This window comes from Haematobia irritans, chromosome 1 (assembly GCF_050003625.1).
Source record: "Haematobia irritans isolate KBUSLIRL chromosome 1, ASM5000362v1, whole genome shotgun sequence".
Lineage (NCBI taxonomy): Eukaryota > Metazoa > Arthropoda > Insecta > Diptera > Muscidae > Haematobia > Haematobia irritans.
This window is the reverse complement of record NC_134397.1, coordinates 198736083-198762885: the sequence shown is the minus strand read 5'-3', so window position 1 is coordinate 198762885 and position 26803 is coordinate 198736083. Positions and strand designations below refer to the sequence as shown.

Sequence of the window (26803 nt, the reverse complement as noted above, 5' to 3'; positions counted from 1 at the left end):
ACAATAGAAAATGCGTGAATATATATGAAGGTGTCATATATCATATCATATCTTATATATACTGATCTAAGAATACGTTCCATTCAATATCGATTTGAAATTAGAAGAGGTCACGTCAAAATGGCTTTATTAAAATATGGGTTTCTATTAGTTTTGATATATTCTACGGAAGGAGAAGAAAATGAGATTTCAAAAGCTATGCTATTACATGAAGTTATACCAGATCTTTTAGATGAAGGACCAAGAGAAACTTTAAAGGTAACTAAAACCTACGAATTTAATTTCTTCCAAAAGCTCTATTCTGGTCTATTAAAGGTTACATTTGGCAATGGAGTCACAGTGAATAAAGGCAATGAATTAACACCCACCCAAGTACAAAATGAGCCTAATGTTGAATGGGAAGCTGGTGAGGGTGTATTCTACACTCTTCTAATGACCGAACCTGATGCCCCATCTCGTAATGATCTAACTATGAGAGAATGGCAACATTGGCTTGTGGTTAATATACCAGGCAATAATATAACTAAAGGCACTATTTTGTCAGAGTATCAGGGATCAGGTCCTGATCAAGGTACTGGACTACATCGCTATGTCTATTTGCTGTTTAAACAACCGAAAGCTATACAGTTTGATGAGACATATTCAGCGGCCACTAGTACCAAAGGGCGTCCACATTTCTCTACACGGAGATTCATAAAGAAATATGATTTGGGTATACCGATAGCTGGCAATTTCTATGAGGCTCAATACGATGAATATTCCGATGTTATTCTGAGGCTATTGGGACTTAAAACAAAGTAGGTCATAGGGGGAATTAATCAGTCAATCAATATAGTACGTAAGTATTTATAACTTGGAAATGGGAACAGGGATTATGTTTAAGTTACAATGTGGGATCAAATAAATTGTGATATGTTCAGCTATTAAACATTAGTTTGTTTTTTTTTTTTATTTTCAATTTTGCTGTTTTGATCCGTTTAGTTCTATGTACAAGTACCTTGGGGAACTCCCTGTTTCACTCTACGGGGTCTCGCTTTAGTAGTGGAATTTTGCAAAATTTTCCTCTTCACAAATTTTCTAAAAAAAAAAATTAAATTTTCTAAAAATTAATTTTTTACAAAATTTTCTATAGAAATGCAATTTTGACAAAATTTTCTATATAAATGAAAATTTGACAAAATTTTCTATGGAAATAAAATGTTGACAAAGTTTTCTATTGAAATCAAATTTTAACAAAATTTTCTATAGAAATAAAATTTTGAGAAAATTTTCTATAGAAATAAAATTTTTGCAAAATTTTTTATAGAAATAATATTTTGACAATATTTTCTATAGAAATAAAATGTTGACAAAATTTTCTATAGAAATAAAATGTTGACAAAATTTTCTATAGAAATAAAATGTTGAAAAAACTTCCTATAGAAAAAAAATTGACAACATTTTCTATACAAATAAACTGTTGCAAAAACTTTCTACAGAAAAAAAATTTACAAAATTTTCTATAGAAATAAAATTTTCCATTGAAATAAAATTTTGACAAAATTTTCTATAGAAATAAAATAGTGCAAAAACTTTCTATAGAAAAGAAAATTTTTACAAAATTTTCTATTGAAATAAAATTTTGACAAAATTTTCTATAGATATTAAATTTTGACAAAATTTTCTATAGAAATAAAATTTTGACAAATTTTTTTATAGAAATAAAATTTTGACAAAATTTTTATAGAAATAAAATGTTGACAAAAATTGCCATAGAAACAAAATTTTGAAAAATTGTCTACAGAAATAAAATTGTATCAAAATTTTCTATAGAAATAAAATTTTGACGAAATTTTCTACATTAATCAAATTTTCGCAAAATTTTTTATAGAAATAAAATTTTGGCAAATTTTCTATAGAAATACAATTTTGACAAAATTTTCTATAGAAATCAAATGTTGCAAAAACTTTTTACAGAAAAAATTTTTGACAAAATTTTGTATAAAAATAAAATGTTGCAATAACTTTCTACAGAAAAAAATTACAAAATTTTCTATAGAAATAAAATGTTGCAAAAACTTTCTATAGAAAAGAAAATGTTGCAAAAAATTTCTATTGAAATAAAATTTTGACAAAATGTTCTATAGATATTAAATTTTGACAAAATTTTCTATAGAAATAAAATTTTAACAAAATTTTCTATAGAAATACAATTTTGACAGCATTTTCAATAGAAATAGAATTTTGACAAAATTTTCTATAGAAATAAAATGTTGACAAAATTTTCTATAGAAATAAAATTTTGTCAAAATTTTCTATAGAAATACAAATTTGCCAAAACTTTCTATAGAAATAAAATTTTGTCAAAATTTTCTATAGAAATACAAATTTGCCAAAATTTTCTATAGAAATACAATTTTGACAACATTTTCAATAGAAATAAAATTTTGACAAAATTTTTTATAGAAATAAAATTTTAACAAAATTTTTTATAGAAATTAAATTTTGGCAAAATTTTCTATTGAAAAATTTCTATTGAAATTTTGACACAATTTTCTACAGAAATAAAATTTTAACAAAATTGTCTATAGAAATTAAATGTTCGCAAAATTTTCTATAAAACAAGTAAGGAAAGTCTAAATGTTGACAAAAATTGCCATAGAAAGAAAATTTTGACAAAATTGTTTACAGAAATAAAATTGTTTCAAAATTTTCTATAGAAATAAAATTTTGACAAAATTTTCTATCGAAATAAAATTTTGACAAAATTTTCTATCGAAATAAAATTTTGACAAAATTTTCTTTCGAAATAAAATTTTCGCAAAGTTTTCTATAAGAAAAACATTTTGACAAAATTTGCTTTAGAAAAACATTTTGACAAAATTTTCTTTAGAAAAAAAATTTTGACAAAGTTATCTATTAAAATAAACAATTTTAACAACATTTTCTATAGACATAACATTTTGACAAAATTTTCTACAGTAATCAAATTTTCGCAAAATTTTTTTTATAGAAATAAAATTTTGGCAAATTTTCTATAGAAATACAATTTTGACAAAATTTGCTATAGCAAAAAAATTTTGACAAAATTTTCTGTAGAAATAAATTGCTGACAAATTTTTCTATTGAAATAAAAGTTTGCAAAAATTTTCTATAGAAATAAAATTTTTACAAAATTTTCTAATGAAATAAAAGTTTGCAAAAGCAATAAAATTTTGACAAAATTTCCAATAGAAATAAAATTTTGACATAATTTTCAATAGAAATAAAAATTTGACAAAATTTTCTATAGAAATAAAAATTTTAGAAAAATGTCTATATATTCAATATCTTTAAACATTTTAATGTTCGTATTGGTCCATTCGTCAAAGTCCATTGTGTCAAAGTCCATTAATATTCGACACATTTACAATTCAAGGATAATTTTTGGGGTGTATAAATAACTAAAAAAATTATCGGTAATAGAAGAGATCATATTTGCAATATTATAGCAAATACTGAAATAAATGTCTAAAATAAAATAATAAAACATTTCTGTGGAAGAGACAAACATTTTTTTTTTAAGTTTGATAAAAAATCTTCAAAATATTTTTTTTTAATTTGGTAGATTTTTTCGTAAAATTTTCTTCAAATTTTGTTATATTACTTTTGGTACAAGTGTCAACCGTGATTACCACCAATAAGAAAGCTAAAGTTTACGAATATATTTTTTGTGGAATAGTTCCATATCTATAAGCATAACGCCCTTAAAAACCGAAAATTCCACCACATTCTACTTTCCCGCCAATTGCCGATGAACACTGGGTACATAATCATCCCATTTGGCTTCATAAAAATTTCCAGCTATCGCCTCACCCAATTTATATTTTTGTATAAATTTTTCTGTGCTAAATTTTCCACGATTCGATCCATTATTTTTGGGAATATGTTTTTCAGTAAATTTCAATTTTTCCATTTGTTTAAACAATAAAAACACATAACGATGTAAACCAGTGCCTTGGGGCGGTGCCGAACCAACATAAGCTGTTAAAATGTCACCCCTGTCAATTGCACTGCCACGAATATTAACCACAAGCCAATGTTGATATTCACGGAATGATGGAGTTTTACAGCTTGGTGCATCAGGATCTGTCATTAGCAATGTATAAAATGCTCCATCCTCAGAATTCCATTCAACAGTGGGGATATCCTTAACTTGGGTGGGAGTTAGCTCATTGCCTTTATTTACTTGAATATTTCCGGGATAGGTTACCTTAAAAGTGAAATAGTTTTTGTATGTTGTAAAAGAATGCAATTCAATTTAATTTTATTTTTGGATAATTACCTTTAAAAACTGTTTTGGAGCGGTTGCCAACACATCGGGAACTATCTTGAATTTTTTAAAAATTATATCAACTTCATTGTTTGCTGTCATAATTGTACCAGGAAAAACAAAACATGCGTTGTGATTTCTCCTTTCCTCTTTTTAGTTTCTCCTCTATTTAGTTTGACATAGTTTGAATTTTGAATAAACAAAAAATAGTTTGATCTATTGCAAGGCATATTTAGTAAGGTAGTTTTAGTATTACAAAAACAAAAATGTGAGTCGCCATATTGAAACTTTGATTGTCAGTCAAATTGATTTAAATTTTAAAATAGAGAAAAATGGATATGTATGATTCGAAATATGAGGAATTATGCTAGGATTCGCAAGAATAATTGAAGTAATTCTTACCATCAATTATGAGGACCATTTATTTCGATACTTTTCTGAAATGAATTTAAAACAAATTGAATATTTCAAAATTTTTTATACATAATAATTTTACAATTGATAATTGTTGATAAAAACGAGCTCGAGGTCTGGATGATTAATTTTTATTTATTCAATATTTCGTCTTTTCATTGAAAGACTTCATCGGGAAAATTTTTCTGCGTATACAAATAGAAAAGAAAATATATACACAATACATTTAAATACGTACAAATTGCATGTTACATTAAAAACACTCACGAAAAGAACAAAAAATAATACACCAACTGTAGAGTAAATAGCTAACGACGGTGTCTGTTGCATTACTAACGCTTACTCTGCTGCGCTTTGCTTTTTCTAATGAGATTTCTGTAGCTTTGCGCCAAATTGTCAGTGTCTGTCTTATAGTTTATTCGCTTCTGTGCAGTGCTGCCGCTAGTGAAAAATTGAGTGAAGTAGATTTTGGAAAGAAGTGGAGTAGATTGAAAAAAAATTGAAGTAGCATACATTTTTGAAAACAAAACAATAGAATTCATTTTATTATACCCTCCACCATAGGATGGGGGTATATTAACTTTGTCATTCTGTTTGCAACACATCGAAATATTGCTCTAAGACCCCATAAAGTATATATACTCGTATTCTGGGTCGTGGTGAAATTCTGGGTCGATCTAAGCATGTCCGCCTGTTGCAATCACGCTAACATCCGAACGAAACAAGCTATCGACTTGAAACTTGGCACAAGTAGTTAATGTAGGTCGGATGATATTACAAATGGGCCATATTGGACCACTTTTACGTATAGCCCCCATATAAACAGTCCCCAGATTGGGCTTGCGGTGCCTCTTACACACAAAGAAAATTTCATTAAAAGTCATCCAACGAAAAATTTTCATTGATATAACGAAACATTTTCATTGATACAATGAAAATATTCGTTAATAGTACGAACCGTTATGTTGATTGGTAGAAAATTCGTTCTATTAACGAATTGGTTTCATTGGCTGACTTTTAACGACACATTTCGTTAATATAACGAAACTTTTTCTATTAGTGTAGAGAAGCAAATTTCATCCGATCCGGTTGAAATTTGGTACGTGGTGTAAGTATATGGTCTCTAATAACTATGCAAAAATCTTTCCACATCGGTTAATAATTCAATGATTAAAACCGCTATGTTCATCGTAATTAAAGGAATAGGAAACAAATTAGGTAATATGGGAAAAAATTTAAAAATTTGAAGCAGGACAAAAAGTGAAGCAGATTTTTGGAAAAAGGAGTGACGAAGTAAATTTTATGAAAATGAAGCAAAATACTTCGATTGAAGTAGTAGCGGCAGCACTGCTTCTGTGTTGGTGTATTGAGAATGTGCAACATCTCCAGTGTTAGTCTCTTGTTGTAATTACTCTCACACTGTAACACACGCGCTCTCTCCAAATCTGGGTGATGGTGTTCTCCTGCACAGTGGGTTGATAATGCTGTTTTTTGCATAGGTCTCTGCAAACGGTGTTTCAGATCTGATTTGTGGCCTGATAAACGAGTTTTTAATTTATTTTTTGTAGTTCCTACGTAAACCTTGTCACACACGTCTTTTTCGTTCCCATTGCACTTTATTTCGTATATTAAATTGGATTTATCCATGTCGTCAATTTTTGGTTTTAGATTAGTAAATAGTTTTTGTAGTGTATTATTAGTTTTCGGGGCTATTGCGAAGTTACTTTTGTCAATGAAATTGGCATTACTGAATCTTTCGTGTAATTTTGGAATATACACGACCGATTTGTAACAAAATAATTTTATTTTGAATTTTTCTTTTTATTTGTCACAATTGTCAATTAATTAATTTCACTACCTAAATAAACCTAAGGATATACACTTTAATTTTTCTCTTGTTTTTACTAGTACTAACAGCATGTAAAACAAAAATTGTCATGTTGAGATCCTACCTCAATTACTTCAAGAGCTATATGAGCTTGTTCTGAAAATTTGATTCTTGAATGGTGACAAAATGGCCTTACGAAAAGAAGCGCTAGTTGGTCTATAATATTTTTCAAAGTATGAGAATAAATACAAAAAGATCCCGAAAAATTATCAGCTATAGGTTTTGTATAAATGTCAATTTACTAAAGACATACAGTAGAAAAATTGTCTCAAATTTTCATATTTTTCGTTTATTGTCAAAGAAGTTTATAAAAATTTATTTTTGTGCTCACCAATATGGAAAATATTTATAGCTTAGTTAGATTAAAGCCTCTACTTTGAAATAACATCGAGAAATAAATCGAAACTAAGTGGGAAAATAGAATTTGATGTCTTTTTCGAATGTCCTTCTAAGTGGACATCGGTAGTGAAAGGGTTAAACATTGGCATAGCTAGCAATATTCTCGTAAGGGGTAAGAGCTAGAAAATTTTTGAAGAAAATTTTACCTAAAATCTATCAAATGTATATTGAATTTATAGAAAATATTGTCAAAATTTTATATTTTTTTTGAAATTTTGCCTTTATTTTATTTCTTTAGACAATTTTGTAAACATTTTATTTCTATAGAAAATTTTGTCATTTTTTTTTTTGTATAGAAAAATTTTTTTCTGTTGAAAATATTGTTAAAATTTAATTCTACATTTATTTTTTTCAAAAATTTGTTTCTAAATTTTGTCAAATTTTTATTTCTAAATAGTTTTCAAAATTTTTTTACTTTAGACATTTTTATTTCTATAGAAAATTTTGTCAACATTTTATTTCTAAACAAAATTTTATTTCCATAGAAAATGGTGTCAACATTTTATTTCAACAGAAAATTTTGTCCAAATTTTATTTCTATAGAAAATTTTGTCAATATTTTATTTCCATAAATTTTTTCAAAATATTATTTCTATAGAAAACTTTGTCAACATTTTATTTCTATAGAAAATTGGTGGAGGGGATTAATTTTGCAAAATCTAACAAAACATAAAGAATTCTACCAATCTACCAAACAATAAAAAATCTACCAATTTTGTCAATTTTTTTTTTCTATAGAAAATTTTGTCAAAATTTTATTTCTTAGAATATTTTGTATTTCTATAGAACATTTTGTCAAAATTTTATTTCTGTAGAAAATTTTGTCAAAATTTTATTTCTATAGAAAAATTTTTCAAAATCTTATTTCTATAGAAAATTTTGTCAACATTTTATTTTTATAGAAAATTTGGCAAACTTTTATTTGTATAGAAAATTTTGTCAAAATTTTATTTGTATAGAAAATTTTGTCAAAATTTTATTTGTATAGAAAATTTTGTCAAAATTTTATTTCTGTAGATTTTTTTTTTCAAAATCTTATTTCTATAGAACATTTTGTCAAAATCTTATTTCTATAGAAAATTTTATCAAAATTTTTTTCTATAGAAAATTTTATCAAAATTTTGTTTCTATAGAAAATTTTGACAAAATTTTATTTCTACAGAAAATTTTGTCAAAATTTCATTTCTATAGAAAATTTTGTCAAAATTTTATGTCTATAGAAAATTTCGGCAAAATTTTATTTCTATAGAAAATTTTGTCAAAATTTTATTTCTATAGAAAATTTTGTCAAAATTTTATTTCTAAACAATAAAAAATCTACCAATTTTGTCAAATTTTTTTTCTATAGAAAATTTTGTCAAAATTTTATTTCTGTAAAAATTTTGTCAAAATTTTATTTCTGTACAAAATTTTGGCAAAATTTTATTTCTATAGAATATTTTGTATTTCTATAGAACATTTTGTCAAAATTTTATTTCTGTAGAAAATGTTGTCAAAATTTTATTTCTATAGAAAAAATTTTCAAAATCTTATTTCTATAGAAAATTTTCTCAACATTTTATTTTTATAGAAAATTTGGCAAACTTTTATTTCTACAGAAAATTTTTTCAAAATTTTATTTGTATAGAAAATATTGTCAAAATTTTATTTCTGTAGATTTTTTTTTTCAAAATATTATTTCTATAGAACATTTTGTCAAAATCTTATTTCTATAGAAAATTTTATCAAAATTTTTTTTCTATAGAAAATTTTATGAAAATTTTTTTTACAGAAAATTTTGACAAAATTTTATTTCTACAGAAAATTTTGTCAAAATTTCATTTCTATAGAAAATTTTGTCAAAATTTTATTTCTATAGAAAATTTTGTCAAAATTTTATTTCTATAGTAAATTTTGTCAAAAGTTTATTTCTATAGAAAATTTTGTCAAAATTTTATTTCTATAGAAAATTTTGTCAAAATTTTATTTCTATAGAAAATTTTGTCAAAATTTTATTTCTATAGAAAATTTTGTCAAAATTTTATTTCTATAGAAAATTTTGTCAAACTTTTATTTCCATAGAAAATTTTTTCAAAATTTTATTTCTATAGAAAGTGTTGTCAAAATTTTATTTCCATAGAAAATGTTGTCAAAATTTTGTTTCTATAGAAAATTTTGTCAAAATTTTATTTCTATAGAAAATTTTGTCAAAATTTTATTTCTGTAGATTTTGTTTTCAAAATCTTATTTCTATAGAACACTTTGCCAAAATCTTATTTCTATAGAACATTTTTTCAAAATCTTATTTCTATAGAAAATTGTATCAAAATTTTATTTCTATAGAAAATTTTGTCAAAATTTTATTTCTATAGAAAATTTTGTCAAAATTTTATTTCTATAGAAAATTTTGTCAAAATTTTATTTCTATAGAAAAATTTTTCAAAATTTTATTTCTATAGAAAATGTTGTCAAAATTTTATTTCTATAGAAAATGTTGTCAAAATTTTGTTTTAATAGAAAATTTTGTCAAAATTTTATTTCTATAGAAAATTTTGTAAAAATTTTATTTTAATAGAAAATTTTGTCAAAATTTTATTTTTGTAGATTTTTTTTTCAAAATCTTATTTCTATAGAACACTTTGCCAAAATCTTATTTCTATAGAACATTTTTTCAAAATCTTATTTCTATAGAAAATTTTGTCAAAATTTTATTTCTGTAGATTTTTTTTCAAAATCTTTTTTCTATAGAACATTTTATCAAAATTTTATTTCTATAGAACATTTTGTCAAAATTGTATTTCCATAGAAAATTTTATCAAAATTTTATTTCTATAGAAAATTTTATCAAAATTTTATTTCTATAGAAAATTTTTTCAAAATTTTATTTCTATAGAAAATTTTGTCAAAATTTTATTTTTTTAGAAAATGTTGTCAAAATTTTATTTCTATAGAAAATTTTGTCAAAATTGTATTTCTATAGAAAATTTTGTCAAAATTTTATTTCTATAGAAAATTTTGTCAAAATTTTATTTCTGTAGAAAATTTTGTCAAAATTGTATTTCTATAGAAGATTTTGTCAAAATTGTATTTCTATAGAAAATGTTGTCAAAATTTTATTTCTATAGAAAATTTTGTCAAAATTTTTTTGTCAGGTTCGGCTTTCACCGATCATCAACATTTTCATTATGCCATCAATTTTTTGTACTATTCGGTTCTCTTATGAATACAAAATAGTCTTAAAGTGTTTCGAGATCTGTATAATACCTCCTGTTCCAATTACATTGTAATCAGCTGACTAATTCCTCCGTGTGTATAAATAAAATAACGGAAGAAGGTGCCAAAGGACATTTTCTTTATTTTATGCCCGCATAAACTTAACTCAGTTCATTGCGCTTTTATTTTAACTCTGTAAAATATGCTCGCCAAATATTAGCTTTTTATTGTTCATTGGACCTGTCTAACCAAGGCTGAGTGGTGTACCTTTGAGATAGTTTAACAGGTTGGCTGATAAGTCCCCGGTCTAACAAAGAAAAACACATTTTTTTGTCAAAATTCGTTTTTATTATTCAACATAGTTCCCTTCAAGAGCGATACAACGATTATAACGACCTTCCAATTTTTTGATACCATTTTGGTAGTACTCCTTCGGTTTTGCCTCAAAATAGGCCTCAGTTTCGGCGATCACCTCTTCATTGCAGCCAAATTTTTTCCCTGCGAGCATCCTTTTGTGGTCTAAGAACAAGAAAAAGTCGCTGGGTGCCAGATCTGGAGAATACGGTGGGTGGGGAAGCAATTCGAAGCCCAATTCATGAATTTTTGCCATCGTTCTCAATGACTTGTGGCACGGTGCGTTGTCTTGGTGGAGCAACACTTTTCTCTTCTTCATATGGGGCCATTTTGCCGCGATTTCGACCTTCAAACGCTCCAATAATAGTCACTGTTGATGGTTTTTCCTTCTCAAGGTAATCGATAAAAATTATTCCATAGCGCATCCCAAAAAACCGAGGTCATTACTTTGCCGGCGAACTTTTGAGTCTTTTGCACGCTTCGGAGACGGTTCACCGGTTGCTGTTCACTCAGCCGACTGTCGATTGGACTCAGGAGTGTAGTGATGGAGCCATGTTTCAGCCATTGTCACATATCGACGGAAAAACTCGGGTGTATTACGAGTTAACAGCTGCAAACACCGCTCAAAATTATCAACACGTTGTTGTTTTTGGTCAAATGTGAGCTCGCGCGGCACCCATTTTGCACAGAGCTTCCGCATATCCAAATATTGATGAATGATATGACCAACACGTTCCTTTGATATCTTTAAGCCCTCTGCTATCTCGATCAACTTCATTTTACGGTCATTCAAAATCATTTTGTGGATTTTTTTTGATGTTTTCGTCGGTAACCACCTCTTTCGGGTGTCCACTGCGTTCACCGTCCTCCGTGCTCATTTCACCATGCTTGCATTTTGCATACCAATCAATTATTGTTGATTTCCCTGGGGCAGAGTCCGGAAACTCATTATCAAACTAAGTTTTTGCTTCCACCTTATTTTTCCCCTTCAGAAAACAGTATTTTATCAAAACACGAAATTCCTTTTTTTCCATTTTTTTTCAAAATAACAAAAGTTGCTTCACAAAAGACGTTCTATCTCACAAACCAATTGACTTACAGACGTCAAATGTTGACACGAATCATTTGAAGGTTGGTACTATATAAAAATAATATGCATTTAATACTAGCGATGCCATCTATGTGTCAGAGCGGGGACTTATCAGCCAACTTGTTAACATCACGTACCAAATTTCAACTGAATCAGACGAATTTTGGTCTTCCAAGAGGCTCCGGAGGTCAAATCTGGTGATCGGTTTATATGGGGGCTATATATAATTATTAGAGACCATATACTAACACCATGTACCAAATTTCAGCCGGATCGGATGAAATTTGCTTCTCTTAGAGGTTCCGCAAGCCAAACTTGGGGCACATTGCAATACCATCCCATTTGCAATACCGTCCGACCTACATCAATAACTACTACTTGTGCCAAGTTTCAAGTCGATAGATTGTTTCGTTCGGAAGTTAGCGTGATTTCAACAGACGGACGGACGGACGGACATGCTCAGATCGACTTAGAATTTCACCACGAGCAATATTTCGATGTGTTACAAACGGAATGGCAAAGTTAATATACCCCCATCCTAGGGTGGAGGGTATAAAAACGGTTTATACATCTACCGCCTAAATCCTCCACTAAGAATCGCACACAAAATTACCATAAATGTAATACCATAGAGAATAAAAATACAAGAGGACGAAACTGTGAAGCGTAACTGCGTCAGTAGGTGGCAGTCATGAGGAAAATTTATCTAATATCATGCAGTTTTTGTCGGCGCTTCTCTCAAATATCATACAGTTTGCGTCGGCGTCAGCCAGTTCAGTTCTCTGCCGGCCTTACGAAACGTAGAAAAATAGGATTTATAACTTACTTTGTAATAACAAATGTCCTTTTATATAAATCTTTTCATTCCATTAATTTTTTTTGCAGACAATGTGAAATTATAACTGCCGATGCCTTTATAAAGAATTTATCAAAACAGCGCTTCGACCGCAACGTCGGTAATACCAAAGCTGCGGACATTGTTCGACATCTATTCGGTTGACATTTGTTGTTTTTGTAGAAGAGAAATTTTCGTCTTCTTGTATTTTTTTTTTTCTCTCTGGTAATAAATACATCGCACTAAAAGTGAAACAGCTTCTTTTTATTTAAAATCCTATCGCCCAAAAATATGTTACATATTATGCTCTGAAAAGATCTGCTGCAATACCGACATGTTAGTTTGGCAACTCATTATGGTAAAGCCGGTCAAGTTATCACATACATTTCGTAAAGATGTCGTCTTTGAATTGGTAGATGTCGCTCTTGACTATTCGTCCTCCAATAATGCACGAAGAAGTTTCTTTACTAAAATATATATATTCCCAGTAACACAAATTTATATATATTTAATATAAATAATTATTAAATACCATTTATATATATAATCAGAACATAAATTTTTATATATATATTTAAATTGAATTATTAAATATTATTTTTATTATAATTTTCTGCTCATTGCGTTGTAGTATTACTATATTAATCATATATGGCCCTACTGGGCTCGATTAAATAAATAAAAACAAATGAAATGAAATGAAATACAAAATTAAATTTCGATCTGTTGTACATTATTTAATTTATTTCATTCATTTACAACCCATTGCCCCAATATAAACTTGTCGTTTCTAGCTAGGGAGATAAATTGTCATTTAACTAAACATAGGATCGGAGAGAAAACGCTAATAACACTAAAAGTTAATTACCTATGCTATCAAAATGGATTTATTGATCTCATTATGTCTTTAACATCATATACTCGACATATCTAATATAATGCCACAAGTCCAACATGCAATGGAAATCCATGTCCTCATGAAATTAGGCCAAACTAAAACAAGTTTTAGAGGAATCAGGATTGAGAAATATCAGACATCGTTTGTAGTAACCATTGAGTGCTTCTTATTTTTCGGCACATTTTTGGATGTTTTCGCAGATATTTTTGCTACGTCTTCTAACAAACTCCTTTGGGTTTTGAATGGTAGGCTCTTAATTCCTTTCACTGAAAAATGAATACCAATCGACATTTGCGATATATTTGAATTTACGCTTTAGTACTTAATGGAAGCAGTGCCACGAAATATCTAAGTCTATACTCAAACAAAAAAGCTTTTCCTTAAAACCAAAAGCCTCAAAACTATGAACTACTGATCGTGCCAGTTTACATTACACCTCTATGTTGTTAATAATTTTTTTTTATTTATTTATTAACAAACAGCATGTCGCTTCGAGAGGTTCTCCTTTTTGGTTTGTTGGCGTTCGTTGCAAATCATTTAATTGAAGCACACAGTATAAATCCAGTGGAAATTCTATTCAAAGATAATGAAATTGTTCCAGATGTTATTCCCCAAGCACCCAGTCTACTTTTAAAGGTAATTGATGAGAAACACGTAATGTGTATACCAAATAATTGAAATTGAATATTAAAATATAATGGAATTAAATTATAGGTGTCATATGATAATGGCCTAAAAGCTGACAAAGGTTATGAATTAACCCCAACTCAAGTACAAAAGCAACCTACAGTCGAGTGGAGGGCCTATGACAACGAATACTTTACATTGATAATGACTGATCCTGATGTTCCCAGCCGTACAGATCCCAAATTTGGTGAATTTCGTCATTGGTTGGTTGGCAACATACCTGGTAATCACATTGATCAAGGTGACGTCATAGCGGCATATGTTGGTGCTGGACCACCCAAGGGAACTGATCTACATCGCTACGTTTTCCTTCTATACAAACAGCCGGGTAAATTACACTTTGACGAGGAAAGAGTTGGAAGTAACTCGAGCAAGGATAGACCAAAATTCAAAGCAGCTAAATTTGCCAAAAAATATAATTTGGGAACCCCCATAGCTAGTAATTTTTTTCAAGCCAAATGGGATGAATATGTATCAATTTTAAACCAACAATTGTCTGGTCATTAAGCTTACAATTATTTTATTTAATCATTGTTGTGTAGCTTAACCAACAGAGGAAAAGAGTGTTTGTCAAATTTATTTGGGCAAAGCCCTATAGACTGCAAGACGCACGTTTCGGAATTACCACATTCCTCATCAGCATCCTATACTTGCAGCAAAACTATCAACCAATTATCAGAATAAATTCAGGCAGTTCTAGGGATGCCAGACGTGCTCTTTTAAAGATCACATGTGCTCTTTTTTACAAAATGTGCTCTTAAAACAAGACAGGCCAAAAGAACACGTAAAAGTGCTCTATTTTTAGTTAAGTGCGCTTTTTATGGATCACAGCAAATATTAATCCAACGCGATTCAAAAAATTATAAAAGTAAACTGAAAATACGTGAATGTCGCACGAAGAGATTTTCCTAGTCGTTATTTTCTAATTAAATAGTGTTTTACTTTATATATAAGGGTCGTAGAAGAGCACGCCGATGTTACTTCTTCACTTTGTACTCTGTAAAGAAACTTCTTCAATAACGTTTTTCACAAAAACACCAAAAAATGACTTACAAAGTATCGTAAGAAAATTAGCTTTAGTTGAATGTAGGTTATTTTATCTTTATTATATGTTATGTTATGCTTAAATGAATTATATTTCAATAAATTGGAATTAAATGTTTTTCTTTTATTTGAAAAAGTGAAAAAGTGTGCTCTATTTTTGTCGTATGTGCTCTTTTTATAAGCTGAATGTACTCTTTTTGCTTCTTCAAAATCTGGCATCCCTAGGCAGTTCATTAAATCCAACAATGAACCACACTTGAACCTTCCGAAAAAAGGTTTTACATGATAGCCGGCATGATAGCCGAAATAAATTCGTACAAACATATCCCTTTTCCTTTGCCACCGTCCAATTATCGATTTGGGTGCAGTTTGCTGGGTTTATTTTGAGCGTGCTTCCTCTCTTTTCATTAGTTTCGTTTTGTTATTTTTGGTTTTGTTCTTTAATCATAGTTGTTGTTTTTTGTTTTCAGCTTAAAATTATTTTATTTATTTAAAAATCTAATGTTATTTTTAAAATGTTATAAAATACATTTCAAAGAATTGTTTATTTCCTTTGAGTTTATTTGTTTTTAATTCAAATTTAAACGTCTTAACCTTAATTTGGATTTCTTAGAACTAAAATTACAGAATCGGCCTGTAAGAACATTTTCAATACAATCTTTGTTGGATAGTTTCATCTTCGTTTTGCTCTTTCCTGTTCTTTATTTAGAATTTCACTTTTCTTTCGGACCATTTTAAATTTGGCACTTATCCATAAAGAATGAGAAGTAATCATCCACATGCATATTTGGTTTCCTAAGCCACATAGAAACCATTTGGGATGTCTTCAAAAGGAGCCCAGCGTCATTTAAAAGTTAAAATTTCAAAGGCCAGCTGAACCATTTTTTGGACGCCACGCAATGTTATGTTAGCCATTCATTACTTTCAACTATTGTAGAAGTCGACTCCCCAAAAATCAAAAATAAATTCTGCAAATAAAAAACAGTGTTTGTCTCTGCTGTTATTTTATTTTCTTTGTATTTCTTGATCTGATGGACAACAACTTGAAAAAAAATTGTAAGGCTCAAAATGTTACCCACAAGTTTTTAAGAATCCAAAATAATTCCCGCTCCCTTATCTTCTTAATATCTCCTAAATGTTATAAGCAAAATTTCGATTGCTTTTATGTCTGATTTTTTTGAACAAATTGAAATTAACTATTTAAAAAAAAATCAAAATGTCAATGCAACATTTCCATTTATTAAAAACTATTTAATGTTTCAAATATTCTATTTTATGAACAAAAAAGTAAAATCGGTTCATACATCTACCGCCTAAATACTCCACTAATAATCGCACACAAAATTACCATAAAAGTAATACATCGCTCTAAAGGGAAACGGCTTCGTTTATATTTAAAATCATATCGCCCAAAAATATGCTACATATTATGCTCTGAAAATATTTCCAATACCGACATGTTAATTTGGCAGCTCATTATGGTAAAGACGGTCAAGTTACATACATTTCGTAAAGATGTTGTCTGTGAATTGCTAGATGTCGCTGTTGACTATTCGTCCTCATAAAATGCACGAAGAAGTTACTTTACTAAAATACAAAATTTATTTTCGATGTGTTATTCATTATTTAATTTATTTCATCCATTTACATCCCATAGCCCCAATATAAACTTCTCGTTTCGAGCTGGGGAGATAAAATGTAAAGATAAATTGTCATTTAACTAAACATAGGATCGGAGAGAACACGCTAATAAAAATAGAAGTTAATTACCTATGGTATCAAACTTGACTTATTGATCTAATTATGTCTTTAACATCATACACTCGTCATACCTAATATAACACACACAAGCCCGACATGCACTACAAAATCCTTTTCTCATGGAATTCGGCCAAACTAAAACAAGTTTGAGGGAAATCAGTGTTGAGAAATAACAGACAATGTTTGGTATTGTAGTAACCATTGAGTGCTTCTCATTTTTCACAATATTTTTGGCAGTTTTTTTTTTAAATATTTTTGCCACGTCTTCCAACAAATTTTTTTTTTTGTCCAGTTACTCGAAAAGAGGATTATTTGGCCACCGAAGTACTACGCCAACGATACTGGAGGTGCTCTCGAAGCTATTTTTCACAGTCTTATTCTAATCTCCTCAACAAAGTCACAGATTGTGCTTATCTTCTCGATACCAAATAACTCAACAAATTGTTCTATGCTGTGTGTTTCCATCAGCTGCTTGTTTGCTTGTCTTTGAGTGCCATATCGTTCACAATGGAAGATAATATGGGATGGCGATTCCAGTGTGCCACATTGATCATATTGGTCCGTTGGTACCACATTGAATCTCGATGTTTCATTGCAGAAACAATTGTTTGTCAGGATTCTGTTGGCTGTTTTCACCCTGTCAGGGCTCAGTTGCATTCCACGAAACCAAGGTTTTTCCTCACCGTCGGGAATATTTTGAAAAAATGATTATTACCGGCAATCGCTATCCCTTCATACTGTTCTTTCCATTCATTCCATAATCTTTTCTGTATCGCCGCCACTGCGTCACCGATAGGCTAAGGTACCCCAGTTATTTCAGCTTCATCATTATCGTTTCTCGCCGCCGTGTCTGCCATCTCATTGCCATGAATAACACTATGTCCAGGTACGTAGTGCAGATGTATCCCCAACGGAATTTCTTCTGACAGTGCAAGAAAGTCGTCTATTAAGTAGTTTGACGATGAGTCCCCCTCTATTGCGCTCAAACTGTCCGTAACTTGATTATATTGTTTCTCTTTGCATATTCTGTCGCCTTGATAAACGCCAATATCTCCGCCGACATTGATGAGAGTTCTTTCGATGCTTGAAATGATCTGGTGGTGTTTGTGTTGTGGTGGTGGAAGGAAGGTGAATGGCAGCCTTCCAATTCCTTTCACAGAAAAAATAATTTCAATCGACATTTGAAATATATTCGAATTTAAAATGATTTTTTTTTATTATTATTATTATCTTTATTTGTAATTTGAAGCCTTAAAGGCCAATTGAGGTAAATTACAATTACGCCCATTTTCATGAAGCTCCGTTAGTGCTCCGTTAGCTAACGAACTTTTTAACCGTATTATGAACATAGCTGTCATCTTGCCTATATATTCCATATGCCAGTTAGGAACCGGAGAGAATATATTTGGAATTTACTTTTTGTTAACTGACAGTTAAAACCTTACGGAGCTACATGAAAATGGCCGTTAATCTACTAAAGAATAACTCCTCGAAACAAAGTTTTACTTATAATCTAAGATGGTTAAAGGTATGGAATTAAAGTTATCACAAATATAAACTTCTTAAGTCTAAAGAAAAAAAATATAAAATTTTATAATTTTCAATAAAAAAACTACTCTTGATTTCATACTTAAATGGAAACAGTGTCAACGTCTATGTTAGTCAACAAAAAAAGCTTTTCTTAAAAGCTTAAAGCAAAAGCTTTGAAACTATAAACTACTGATCGTGACTTAAAACCAGTTTTCATTACAACTCTATGATGTTAATAATATTTTTTATCCATTAACAAACAGTATGTCGTTCCGAAAACTTCTCTTTTTTGGTCTGTTGGCTTTCGCCGCAAATCATTTAACCCAATCACAAAATGCAAATGCAGTGGAAATTCTATTCAAAGACAATGAAATTGTGCCAGATGTTATTCCCCAAGCACCTAGTATTCTTTTAAAGGTAATTGATGAGAAACACAAAATGTGTATACTTAAGATATAATATATACTACGATTAAATATAGGTATCTTATGATAATGGCCTCAAAGCTGACAAAGGTAATGAATTGACCCCAACTCAAGTACAAAAGCAACCTACAGTCGAATGGAGTGCTGATGACAACGAATATTTTACATTGATAATGACTGATCCCGATGCACCCAGTCGCACAGATCCTAAATTTCGAGAATTTCGTCATTGGTTGGTTGGTAACGTACCTGGTAATCACATTGATCAAGGTGAAGTCATTGCAGCATATGTGGGTTCTGGTCCACCCAAGGGAACTGGCCTACATCGTTACGTTTTCCTGCTATACAAACAGCCAGGCAAATTAGAATTTGACGAAGAAAGGGTTGGCAATAATACTCGCAAGGATAGGCCAAAATTTAAAGCAGCCAAATTTGCTGAAAAATACAATTTGGGAGCACCAATAGCTGGCAATTTTTATCAAGCCCAATGGGATGAATATGTGCCCATTTTAAGCCAACAATTATCTGGCCAGTAATCTAACACAAATTATTTTCAAAATATTATAAAATACATTTTATTTGAAGAATTGTTTTTTCTATTGAGTTTATTTGTCCTTATTGGTAATTAAAATTAAAACTTCTCACTTTCCTCCCGCTGTTGCCAGTGGATTTCTTAGAACCAAAATTACAGAATCGCCCCTTAGGAACATTTTCGATATGAAACGATCCTTGTTGACTGGTTTTACCTTCTTTTTGCCCTTTCCTGTCCTTGGAATTTCTGTCCACATTTCTTTCACATTTTCCAAAACCATGTTACAGTGACGATCAAAAGCCTTCACTCGACCCAATAGTTTTTTATTGTTACGGCAGTTAATTAGGACCTGAGTGTTATTTTTTACCGATTGGGTTAGAACTGACAATGGACCAGTGTTGAATTCTTCCTCTTCTTGGCGAGCCAACTCTTCTGGAGTTAATTCTGATTTAGGTTTTACTAGAGCCCTAAAACACAAATACAGAAAGTAGGGTTAGTTTCTTTCTTTGAACATTTGCACGGATTAGATTAACCAATGAATTCTTACATATTATTGAAATGTGAACAATCAGCCTTTACTTATGGTGGGTGAACTGTTTAATTGGAACTGCTTCCTCCTTGAATTATAATGGAAAACGTTTACAATCGTAAGCACTTTTGTTTTTTTTAGTGACGCTTTTTCATATGCCGGATTGACATTTGTGTAATATTGCCAGGACCCAATTTTACGGCACACTCAAACAGTATTGCCAGTTTGATGAGTTTTTACGTGTTGACAAAATATGTCGGCATGGTAAGATAAAGGTAGAATTACATACCATGCGTTCAATGCGTCCGATGATTGAAGAGTTGAAATTTCTCTTTGAAATCAAAAGCTCAAATAGTCTGTCACAAACAGAAAAAACAACCCTTCCATCAACGCACGGATTGACGCATGGTGTGTAATTCCCCTGCCAACATTTTTTGAATTTGGGGACTCTTTTGAGAATCCCCACTACGTCGAAAACAATCATATACGACATCAAAAACTCGTCGGAAAAGCGCCGTCACTATTGAGAAGTTGTACCACGCCAAGTTACTACAAAAATGTTTCGCATGAGTGCAATTATTAGGTGCCTTTATAGATCAATTTAGAACGACGCCAATAAGGGACCCTCCAAACAATCAGAAAAAGTGCATTTTAAGATAGTTGTAAAAGAATCATTGTGGTCGAGTAAAACACGTTTGTTTAGATATTTATTAATTTGATTAAACATTTACAAATTCTTAAAAATATAACATTTATACCACTATCACATTACATTTAGCATAATTTTTGGCATTAATCATGATGTTGAGTTACAAGTAGCGAGTTACATGTTGCTGCGTCTATCAACCAGTGTTTTTATTCCATGGAGGCAGCGTGTCTGTAAAATATCTGAAAAACAATCACTTTATTCCATTTGGAAAATCACCAAATTGTTCACCAATATACCTTTCACAATTTTAAGCGTATAATCTATGTTTTCAGAACTTTATTTTCGTTTTTATTTAATTAAAATATAACAAGCTGGTTGCGCTTGGCGTTTCACAAAAAAATGGCTTTTTTAACAGTAGGGATGGCAAATTACTTGCATGTACTTTTTGATGTACCTTTTCATGGTGGTTGAAGTGACATTTACGAGTCTGTGGTAACGATGAGGTTGAAATGGAACTTTGAAATGCTGGCAGGGTCAACCTTAAGTACGGTAAACGTAATAACCCTGCCAACATTTTTGGAATTTGACGACACTTCTGAGAATCTCCACCACGTCGAAAACAATTGTATACGATATCAAAAACTCGTCGGAAAAGCGCCGTCACTATTGAGAAGTTGTACCACGCAAAAGTTACTACAAAAAGGTTTCGCATGAGTGCAATTATTAGGTGCCTTTATAGATCAATTTAGAACGACGCCAATAAGGGACCCTCCAAACAATCAGAAAAAGTGCATTTTAAGATAGTTGTAAAAGAATCATTGTGGTCGAGTAAAACACGTTTGTTTAGATATTTATTAATTTGTGTAAACATTTACAAATTCTTAAAAATATAACATTTATACCACTATCACATTACATTTTACATAATTTTTGGCATTAATGATGATGTTGAGTTACAAGTAGCGAGTTACATGTTGCAGCGTCTATCAACTAGTGTTTTTATTTGATGGAAGCAGCATGTCTGTAAAATATCTGAAAAACAATCACTTTATTCCATTTGGAAAATCAAAAATTGTTCACCAATATACCTTTCGCAATTTTAAGCGCATAATCTATGTTTTCAGAACTTTATTTTCGTTTTTATTTAATTAAAATATAACAAGCTGGTTGCGCTTGGCGTTTCACAAAAAATAAAATCGTAGTAGGGATGGCAAAATACTTTCATGTACTTTTTGATGTACCTTTTCATGATGGTTGAAGTGACATTTACGAGTCTGTGGTAACGATGAGGATGAAATGGAACTTTGAAATGCTGGCAGGGAAGCAGGAGGTAATAGCTTCATTCGAGTACCCGATAATATTTGACAATTATCGTACATTTTTACATGAAATCGTTCATTTACTGAAAAAAGCCAGCAAAGGAGATCCAGAAAAAGATCTAATTTGACGTTTAAGAAATAGAGACGGGTTTTTCACCGTCTCTTCCCAGTAAAAACTTGCAAGAGCCCTCACAGCATTTCAAAGTTACATTTCATCCTCATTGGTATCACAGACTCGTAATGCGCTTTACAGACTATCAGTTATTCCGGACGACAGTACTCGTGTCGAACATATCCCATATATTGTTCACATTATAAGTTAAGATAACTAATACATTAGTTATATTGAATAGCTAAATATTTGATTTTGTGTTTTAATATATCCGGCTGATGAGTCCTTCCCCTGCCAACATTTTTTGAATTTGGGGGCGCTTCCGAGAATCCCCACTACGTCGAAAACAATCATATACGACATCAAAAACTCGTCGGAAAAGCGCCGTCACTATTGGGAAGTTGTACCACGCCAAGTTACTACGAAAAAGTTTCTCATCCGTGCAATTATTAGGTGCCTATTTAGATCAATTTCGAAGGACGCCAATAAGAACCCCTGCAAAATATCAGAAAAAGTGCATTTTGAGGTAATTGTAGAAGAATCATTGTGGTCAAGTAAAACATGATTGTGTAGATGTTTATTGATTTGATTAAACATTTATAATTTCTTAAAAATATAACATTTTTCGGTTTATCTCATCACATTTTAACATAATTTTTTGCATTAATAACAGAATGATGTTGAGTTTTAAGTAGCAAGTTACATATTGCAGCGTCTATCAGCCAGTTTGTTTATTTTCGATGGAGACAGCGTGCCTGGAAAAATATTTGAAAAACGATCACTTTATTCTATTTGGAAAGTCGAAAATTGTTCACCATACACCTTTCACAATTTTAAGCGTAATATCTATGTTTTCAGAACTTTATTTTCGTTTTTATTTAAATAAAATATAACAAGCTGGTTGCGCTTGGCGTTTCACAAAAAATAAAATGGCTCTTCTAACAGTAGTGATGGCAAAATATTTTCATGTACATTTTGTACTTTTTGATATGCTTCCCCCATCACAGTTCGCGATAGTTGTGGTGACATTTACGAGTCTGTGGTAGCGATGAGGATGAAATGGAACTTTGAAATGCTGGCAGGGGTGAGCCTGAATCTTAATCGGGCTGCCACTTTAACCTAACCTAACATTTTTACTTGAAATCGTTCATTTACTGCAAAAAGCCAGCAAACGAGATCCAGAAAGAGATCCAATTTGACATTTAAGAAATAGTGACGGGTTTTGCACCGTCTCATTCTAGTAAAAACTTGCTAGAGCCCTTGCTACCACAGACTCGTAATGTGCTCTATGCGCTTTACAGGCTCTCAGTTATTCCGGACGACAGTGCTCGTGTCGAACATATCCCATATATTGTGCACATTATAAGTTAAGTCCGAAGGCATAATCGATACTGCTGCATGTTTATAGGATCGATAACACATTTACCAAGTCGTATCGATCCGAAACACTATAAGATTCTTTACAAACACCGACATTCCGTCCCGAATAACTGATACTCTGTAAAGCGCATTACGAGCCATTTTTGATACATAACCAAGATTTTATAGATTGGAAGGCGCATTACTGATTCTACCTTTTAAGTGTACCCTGTTCTTGAGCATCCCATGCAAACAGGTGATTGAAAACTTAACATCTCTGTTTTTTCTCTCATACTTCACACACGTTTCGTTTTCATTTCTGATAGTTTTTAATTTTTTTCTTAATAAAAACGAAAACTAATTTGTGCAATAAACTTGAAATAAGAAATATCAGTAAATGTCTGAAAAGGAACCAGAGATAAAGAAAGCAAAAATGACCACGGGCGTAGAAGTTGCAGAGCCACTTAAGACATCACCTGTGGCCGGCACTGTCACCGAAAAGACTTGTTCGCACTGGGTTAAAAGAAAGAAACGATTTTGCAAAATGACTGTGGCAAAAGGCAAGGACTACTGCGGAGAACATGCTCCTGCTATTAATGTGGAGGATGGTAAATCACCTGAAGACCAGGATCGAATTCCATGTCCCTTGGATGGAAAACATACAGTTTACAAGAAGAATTTACAAAAACATTTAAAAATTTGTAATGCCAAACCAAAAGTGGACTTACCCGACTATATAAGAAAAAATGCCAACGCGGGCCAAGAGGAAGACTACGATAGGCAAACAGCTGAAGAACTGAAAGCCATAAAACTGGTTGAACTAGAAGATGACGAGTTCTACAAAGTTATAGAGAAAGTGAAGGAATTGTACAAAAAGTATGTTGAGGGTAACATACAAACATTGAACTGTAATCACAAATGTATGGACGAAGAATTGGCCAATGAAGAGTATGGAAAAGAATCACGTAAACATCTGGTGCAGGCATCGGCTTTGTTAGGAATTCTGGAGCAAGAGAAAACCCTACAGGACTCTACAAGTTTTGTGGAATTTGGAGCAGGAAAAGGACAGCTGGCTTTCTACCTTTCGAAACTATTGGAGAATATGAAAGGCTCACAAGTAGTCTTGGTAGATCGAATGTCTCTGCGCCATAAGAAGGACAATAAAATTGAAGATCGTTCGCTGGTCCAAAGAATACGAGCCGATATTATTGATCTGTGTCTGGACAAATTACCGGCATTGGAAGCCTGCCAAAATTGTGTGGCGGTGTCAAAACATTTATGTGGCGGTGCTACCGATTTAAGTCTTCGATGCATTACCCAAGCATCGCAACGTCTTACGGATGTTATCATGATTGCAGTTTGCTGTCATCATCGCTGTGATTGGCCCACCTTAGTGGGGAAAGAATTCTTTCGGCGACACAATGTAACCCCACGTGAATTTGTTATTATCACCAAAATGGTTAGTTGGGCTATATGTGGTACTGGCATGAGTAGAGAAAGGCGAAAAGCTTTAGAAGAACAAAACCTATCGCAAGCGGCAGACACTAAAGACCTGCAACCAAATCAACGTCTTTCTCTAGCCGAACGTGAGGAAATAGGATTTATGTGTAAACGAATAATAGACTATGGACGCGTAGAATATTTAAGGCAACATTCATATGCGGCTAACTTGTACTATTATGTTCCCAAAGAAGTGACTTTGGAGAATGTTGTGTTATTGGCAAGAAAAATAAAACAAAGCTGAAAAAAACTGATAGTAAAAAAAGTTATTCCAGACATTTCGAACAAGACAAATTCAAAAATTTCGAGATAATTGATGGCATTAGAAATGAGAGGCCTTTTTCTATCGCCATTCAAAAAATTCAAAATTTCAAGACGGTTGTGGAGTTCAATATGCAAGGAATATTTTTATATGACAAATTCAAAATTTCAAAATAATTGCCACAATTTTTTAAATTCAAAATTTCAACATGCACATGGAGTTCAAAATATCCAAAACTTATTTTTATTCGACAAATTCAAAATTTCAAGATAAATGGAGAAATTTAAAAATCTTTAAAGAAAATTTCAAGATCGATATATTCAAAATTTCAAGATAAATGGTGGAGGTCCGAATGTTGAAAAATTCTTTAGCAAAATTCACAAAGAATGAACAAATTAAATTTGGGACAACAAAAACAAAATACGAGATAGAAGCAAATTTGATGTAAGTCTGAGAACTTTTTTATGTAGAACTGTATTTCTCCAAGATTGGAACATTACATAGCGTACTCTAATTAGAATTTTGAAAACATATACAAATTGGGCCAAGAAGTTTTGTGATAATAAAGATCCTCTTGACTAATCCATGGGGAATAGATTCAGCTTTTCCAATGAGCCATATGTATATGAACAGTATGATTATCTACATTGCATATGTCCACTAAAGTTTCTAAAAGATTTAGACTAGTAAAAATGTCCTATATTTTAAACCTACTCAATGTAATGATTGGGTAAATTCTCCATGGTTTAAATTGTTAAATTGTTCTTTATTTAGAATTTCACTTTTCTTTCGGACCATTTTAAATTTGGCACTTATCCATAAAGAATGAGAAGTAATCATCCACATGCATATTTGGTTTCCTAAGCCACATAGAAACCATTTGGGATGTCTTCAAAAGGAGCCCAGCGTCATTTAAAAGTTAAAATTTCAAAGGCCAGCTGAACCATTTTTTGGACGCCACGCAATGTTATGTTAGCCATTCATTACTTTCAACTATTGTAGAAGTCGACTCCCCAAAAATCAAAAATAAATTCTGCAAATAAAAAACAGTGTTTGTCTCTGCTGTTATTTTATTTTCTTTGTATTTCTTGATCTGATGGACAACAACTTGAAAAAAAAATTGTAAGGCTCAAAATGTTACCCACAAGTTTTTAAGAATCCAAAATAATTCCCGCTCCCTTATCTTCTTAATATCTCCTAAATGTTATAAGCAAAATTTCGATTGCTTTTATGTCTGATTTTTTTGAACATATTGAAATTAACTATTTAAAAAAAAATCAAAATGTCAATGCAACATTTCCATTTATTAAAAACTATTTAATGTTTCAAATATTCTATTTTATGAACAAAAAAGTAAAATCGGTTCATACATCTACCGCCTAAATACTCCACTAATAATCGCACACAAAATTACCATAAAAGTAATACATCGCTCTAAAGGGAAACGGCTTCGTTTATATTTAAAATCATATCGCCCAAAAATATGCTACATATTATGCTCTGAAAATATTTCCAATACCGACATGTTAATTTGGCAGCTCATTATGGTAAAGACGGTCAAGTTACATACATTTCGTAAAGATGTTGTCTGTGAATTGCTAGATGTCGCTGTTGACTATTCGTCCTCATAAAATGCACGAAGAAGTTACTTTACTAAAATACAAAATTTATTTTCGATGTGTTATTCATTATTTAATTTATTTCATCCATTTACATCCCATAGCCCCAATATA

At 30.9% G+C, this 26803-nt stretch overlaps 6 protein-coding genes and 2 long non-coding RNA genes across 8 annotated transcripts; 4 read left to right on the top strand and 4 right to left on the bottom strand.

Moving 5' to 3' along the window:
* The first annotated feature begins 19 nt into the window (after positions 1-19).
* On the top strand, positions 20-928 carry LOC142222402 (protein D3-like). The gene is made up of 2 exons (XM_075292541.1): positions 20-258; positions 316-928. The coding sequence occupies exons 1-2, from the start codon at positions 25-27 to the stop codon at positions 799-801; spliced, it is 720 nt and encodes a 239-aa protein (XP_075148656.1). The 5' UTR covers positions 20-24; the 3' UTR covers positions 802-928.
* A 2369-nt stretch (positions 929-3297) lies between these two features.
* On the bottom strand, positions 3298-4492 carry LOC142219386 (protein D3-like). The gene is made up of 2 exons (XM_075288381.1): positions 4304-4492; positions 3298-4231 (listed from the first exon to the last, which is right to left on the bottom strand). Exons 1-2 carry the CDS (start codon positions 4391-4393, stop codon positions 3752-3754), a joined length of 570 nt encoding a protein of 189 aa, XP_075144496.1. The 5' UTR covers positions 4394-4492; the 3' UTR covers positions 3298-3751.
* Positions 4493-13810: 9318 nt separating this feature from the next.
* LOC142222397 (protein D2-like) lies at positions 13811-15649 on the top strand. Its single transcript, XM_075292537.1, has 2 exons — positions 13811-13997; positions 14076-15649. Exons 1-2 carry the CDS (start codon positions 13845-13847, stop codon positions 14553-14555), a joined length of 633 nt encoding a protein of 210 aa, XP_075148652.1. The 5' UTR covers positions 13811-13844; the 3' UTR covers positions 14556-15649.
* LOC142222400 (uncharacterized) lies at positions 15633-16262 on the bottom strand. Its single transcript, XR_012718307.1, has 2 exons — positions 16172-16262; positions 15633-16060 (listed from the first exon to the last, which is right to left on the bottom strand). It is a non-coding gene; the product is annotated as an uncharacterized LOC142222400 (long non-coding RNA).
* A 2350-nt stretch (positions 16263-18612) lies between these two features.
* Positions 18613-19395, top strand: LOC142222395 (protein D3-like). The gene is made up of 2 exons (XM_075292535.1): positions 18613-18800; positions 18865-19395. Exons 1-2 carry the CDS (start codon positions 18648-18650, stop codon positions 19342-19344), a joined length of 633 nt encoding a protein of 210 aa, XP_075148650.1. The 5' UTR covers positions 18613-18647; the 3' UTR covers positions 19345-19395.
* On the bottom strand, positions 19396-20057 carry SmD2 (small ribonucleoprotein particle protein SmD2). The gene is made up of 2 exons (XM_075292540.1): positions 19888-20057; positions 19396-19807 (listed from the first exon to the last, which is right to left on the bottom strand). Coding segments are annotated over exons 1-2 (360 nt in total). The 5' UTR covers positions 19890-20057; the 3' UTR covers positions 19396-19449.
* A 1278-nt stretch (positions 20058-21335) lies between these two features.
* Positions 21336-22415, bottom strand: LOC142222401 (uncharacterized). Its single transcript, XR_012718308.1, has 2 exons — positions 21607-22415; positions 21336-21550 (listed from the first exon to the last, which is right to left on the bottom strand). It is a non-coding gene; the product is annotated as an uncharacterized LOC142222401 (long non-coding RNA).
* Positions 22416-23587: 1172 nt separating this feature from the next.
* On the top strand, positions 23588-26122 carry LOC142222394 (tRNA:m(4)X modification enzyme TRM13 homolog). The gene has a single exon (XM_075292534.1). It carries the CDS (start codon positions 23706-23708, stop codon positions 25050-25052), a length of 1347 nt encoding a protein of 448 aa, XP_075148649.1. The 5' UTR covers positions 23588-23705; the 3' UTR covers positions 25053-26122.
* Positions 26123-26803: the final 681 nt, after the last annotated feature.

What these genes read in the sequence shown, in the direction of transcription:
- LOC142222402 (XM_075292541.1), top strand. Translation starts at nt 25, where the DNA reads ATGAAGGTGTCATATATCATATCATATCTTATATATACTGATCTAAGA. An exon ending in GACCAAGAGAAACTTTAAAG is followed by an intron (nt 259 to 315) that starts GTAACTAAAACC and finishes GGTCTATTAAAG; the next exon opens with GTTACATTTGGCAATGGAGT.
- LOC142222395 (XM_075292535.1), top strand. Translation starts at nt 18,648, where the DNA reads ATGTCGTTCCGAAAACTTCTCTTTTTTGGTCTGTTGGCTTTCGCCGCA. An exon ending in CACCTAGTATTCTTTTAAAG is followed by an intron (nt 18,801 to 18,864) that starts GTAATTGATGAG and finishes GATTAAATATAG; the next exon opens with GTATCTTATGATAATGGCCT.
- LOC142222397 (XM_075292537.1), top strand. Translation starts at nt 13,845, where the DNA reads ATGTCGCTTCGAGAGGTTCTCCTTTTTGGTTTGTTGGCGTTCGTTGCA. An exon ending in CACCCAGTCTACTTTTAAAG is followed by an intron (nt 13,998 to 14,075) that starts GTAATTGATGAG and finishes ATTAAATTATAG; the next exon opens with GTGTCATATGATAATGGCCT.
- LOC142219386 (XM_075288381.1), bottom strand. Translation starts at nt 4,393, where the DNA reads ATGACAGCAAACAATGAAGTTGATATAATTTTTAAAAAATTCAAGATA. An exon ending in CTCCAAAACAGTTTTTAAAG is followed by an intron (nt 4,232 to 4,303) that starts GTAATTATCCAA and finishes TTCACTTTTAAG; the next exon opens with GTAACCTATCCCGGAAATAT.
- LOC142222394 (XM_075292534.1), top strand. Translation starts at nt 23,706, where the DNA reads ATGTCTGAAAAGGAACCAGAGATAAAGAAAGCAAAAATGACCACGGGC.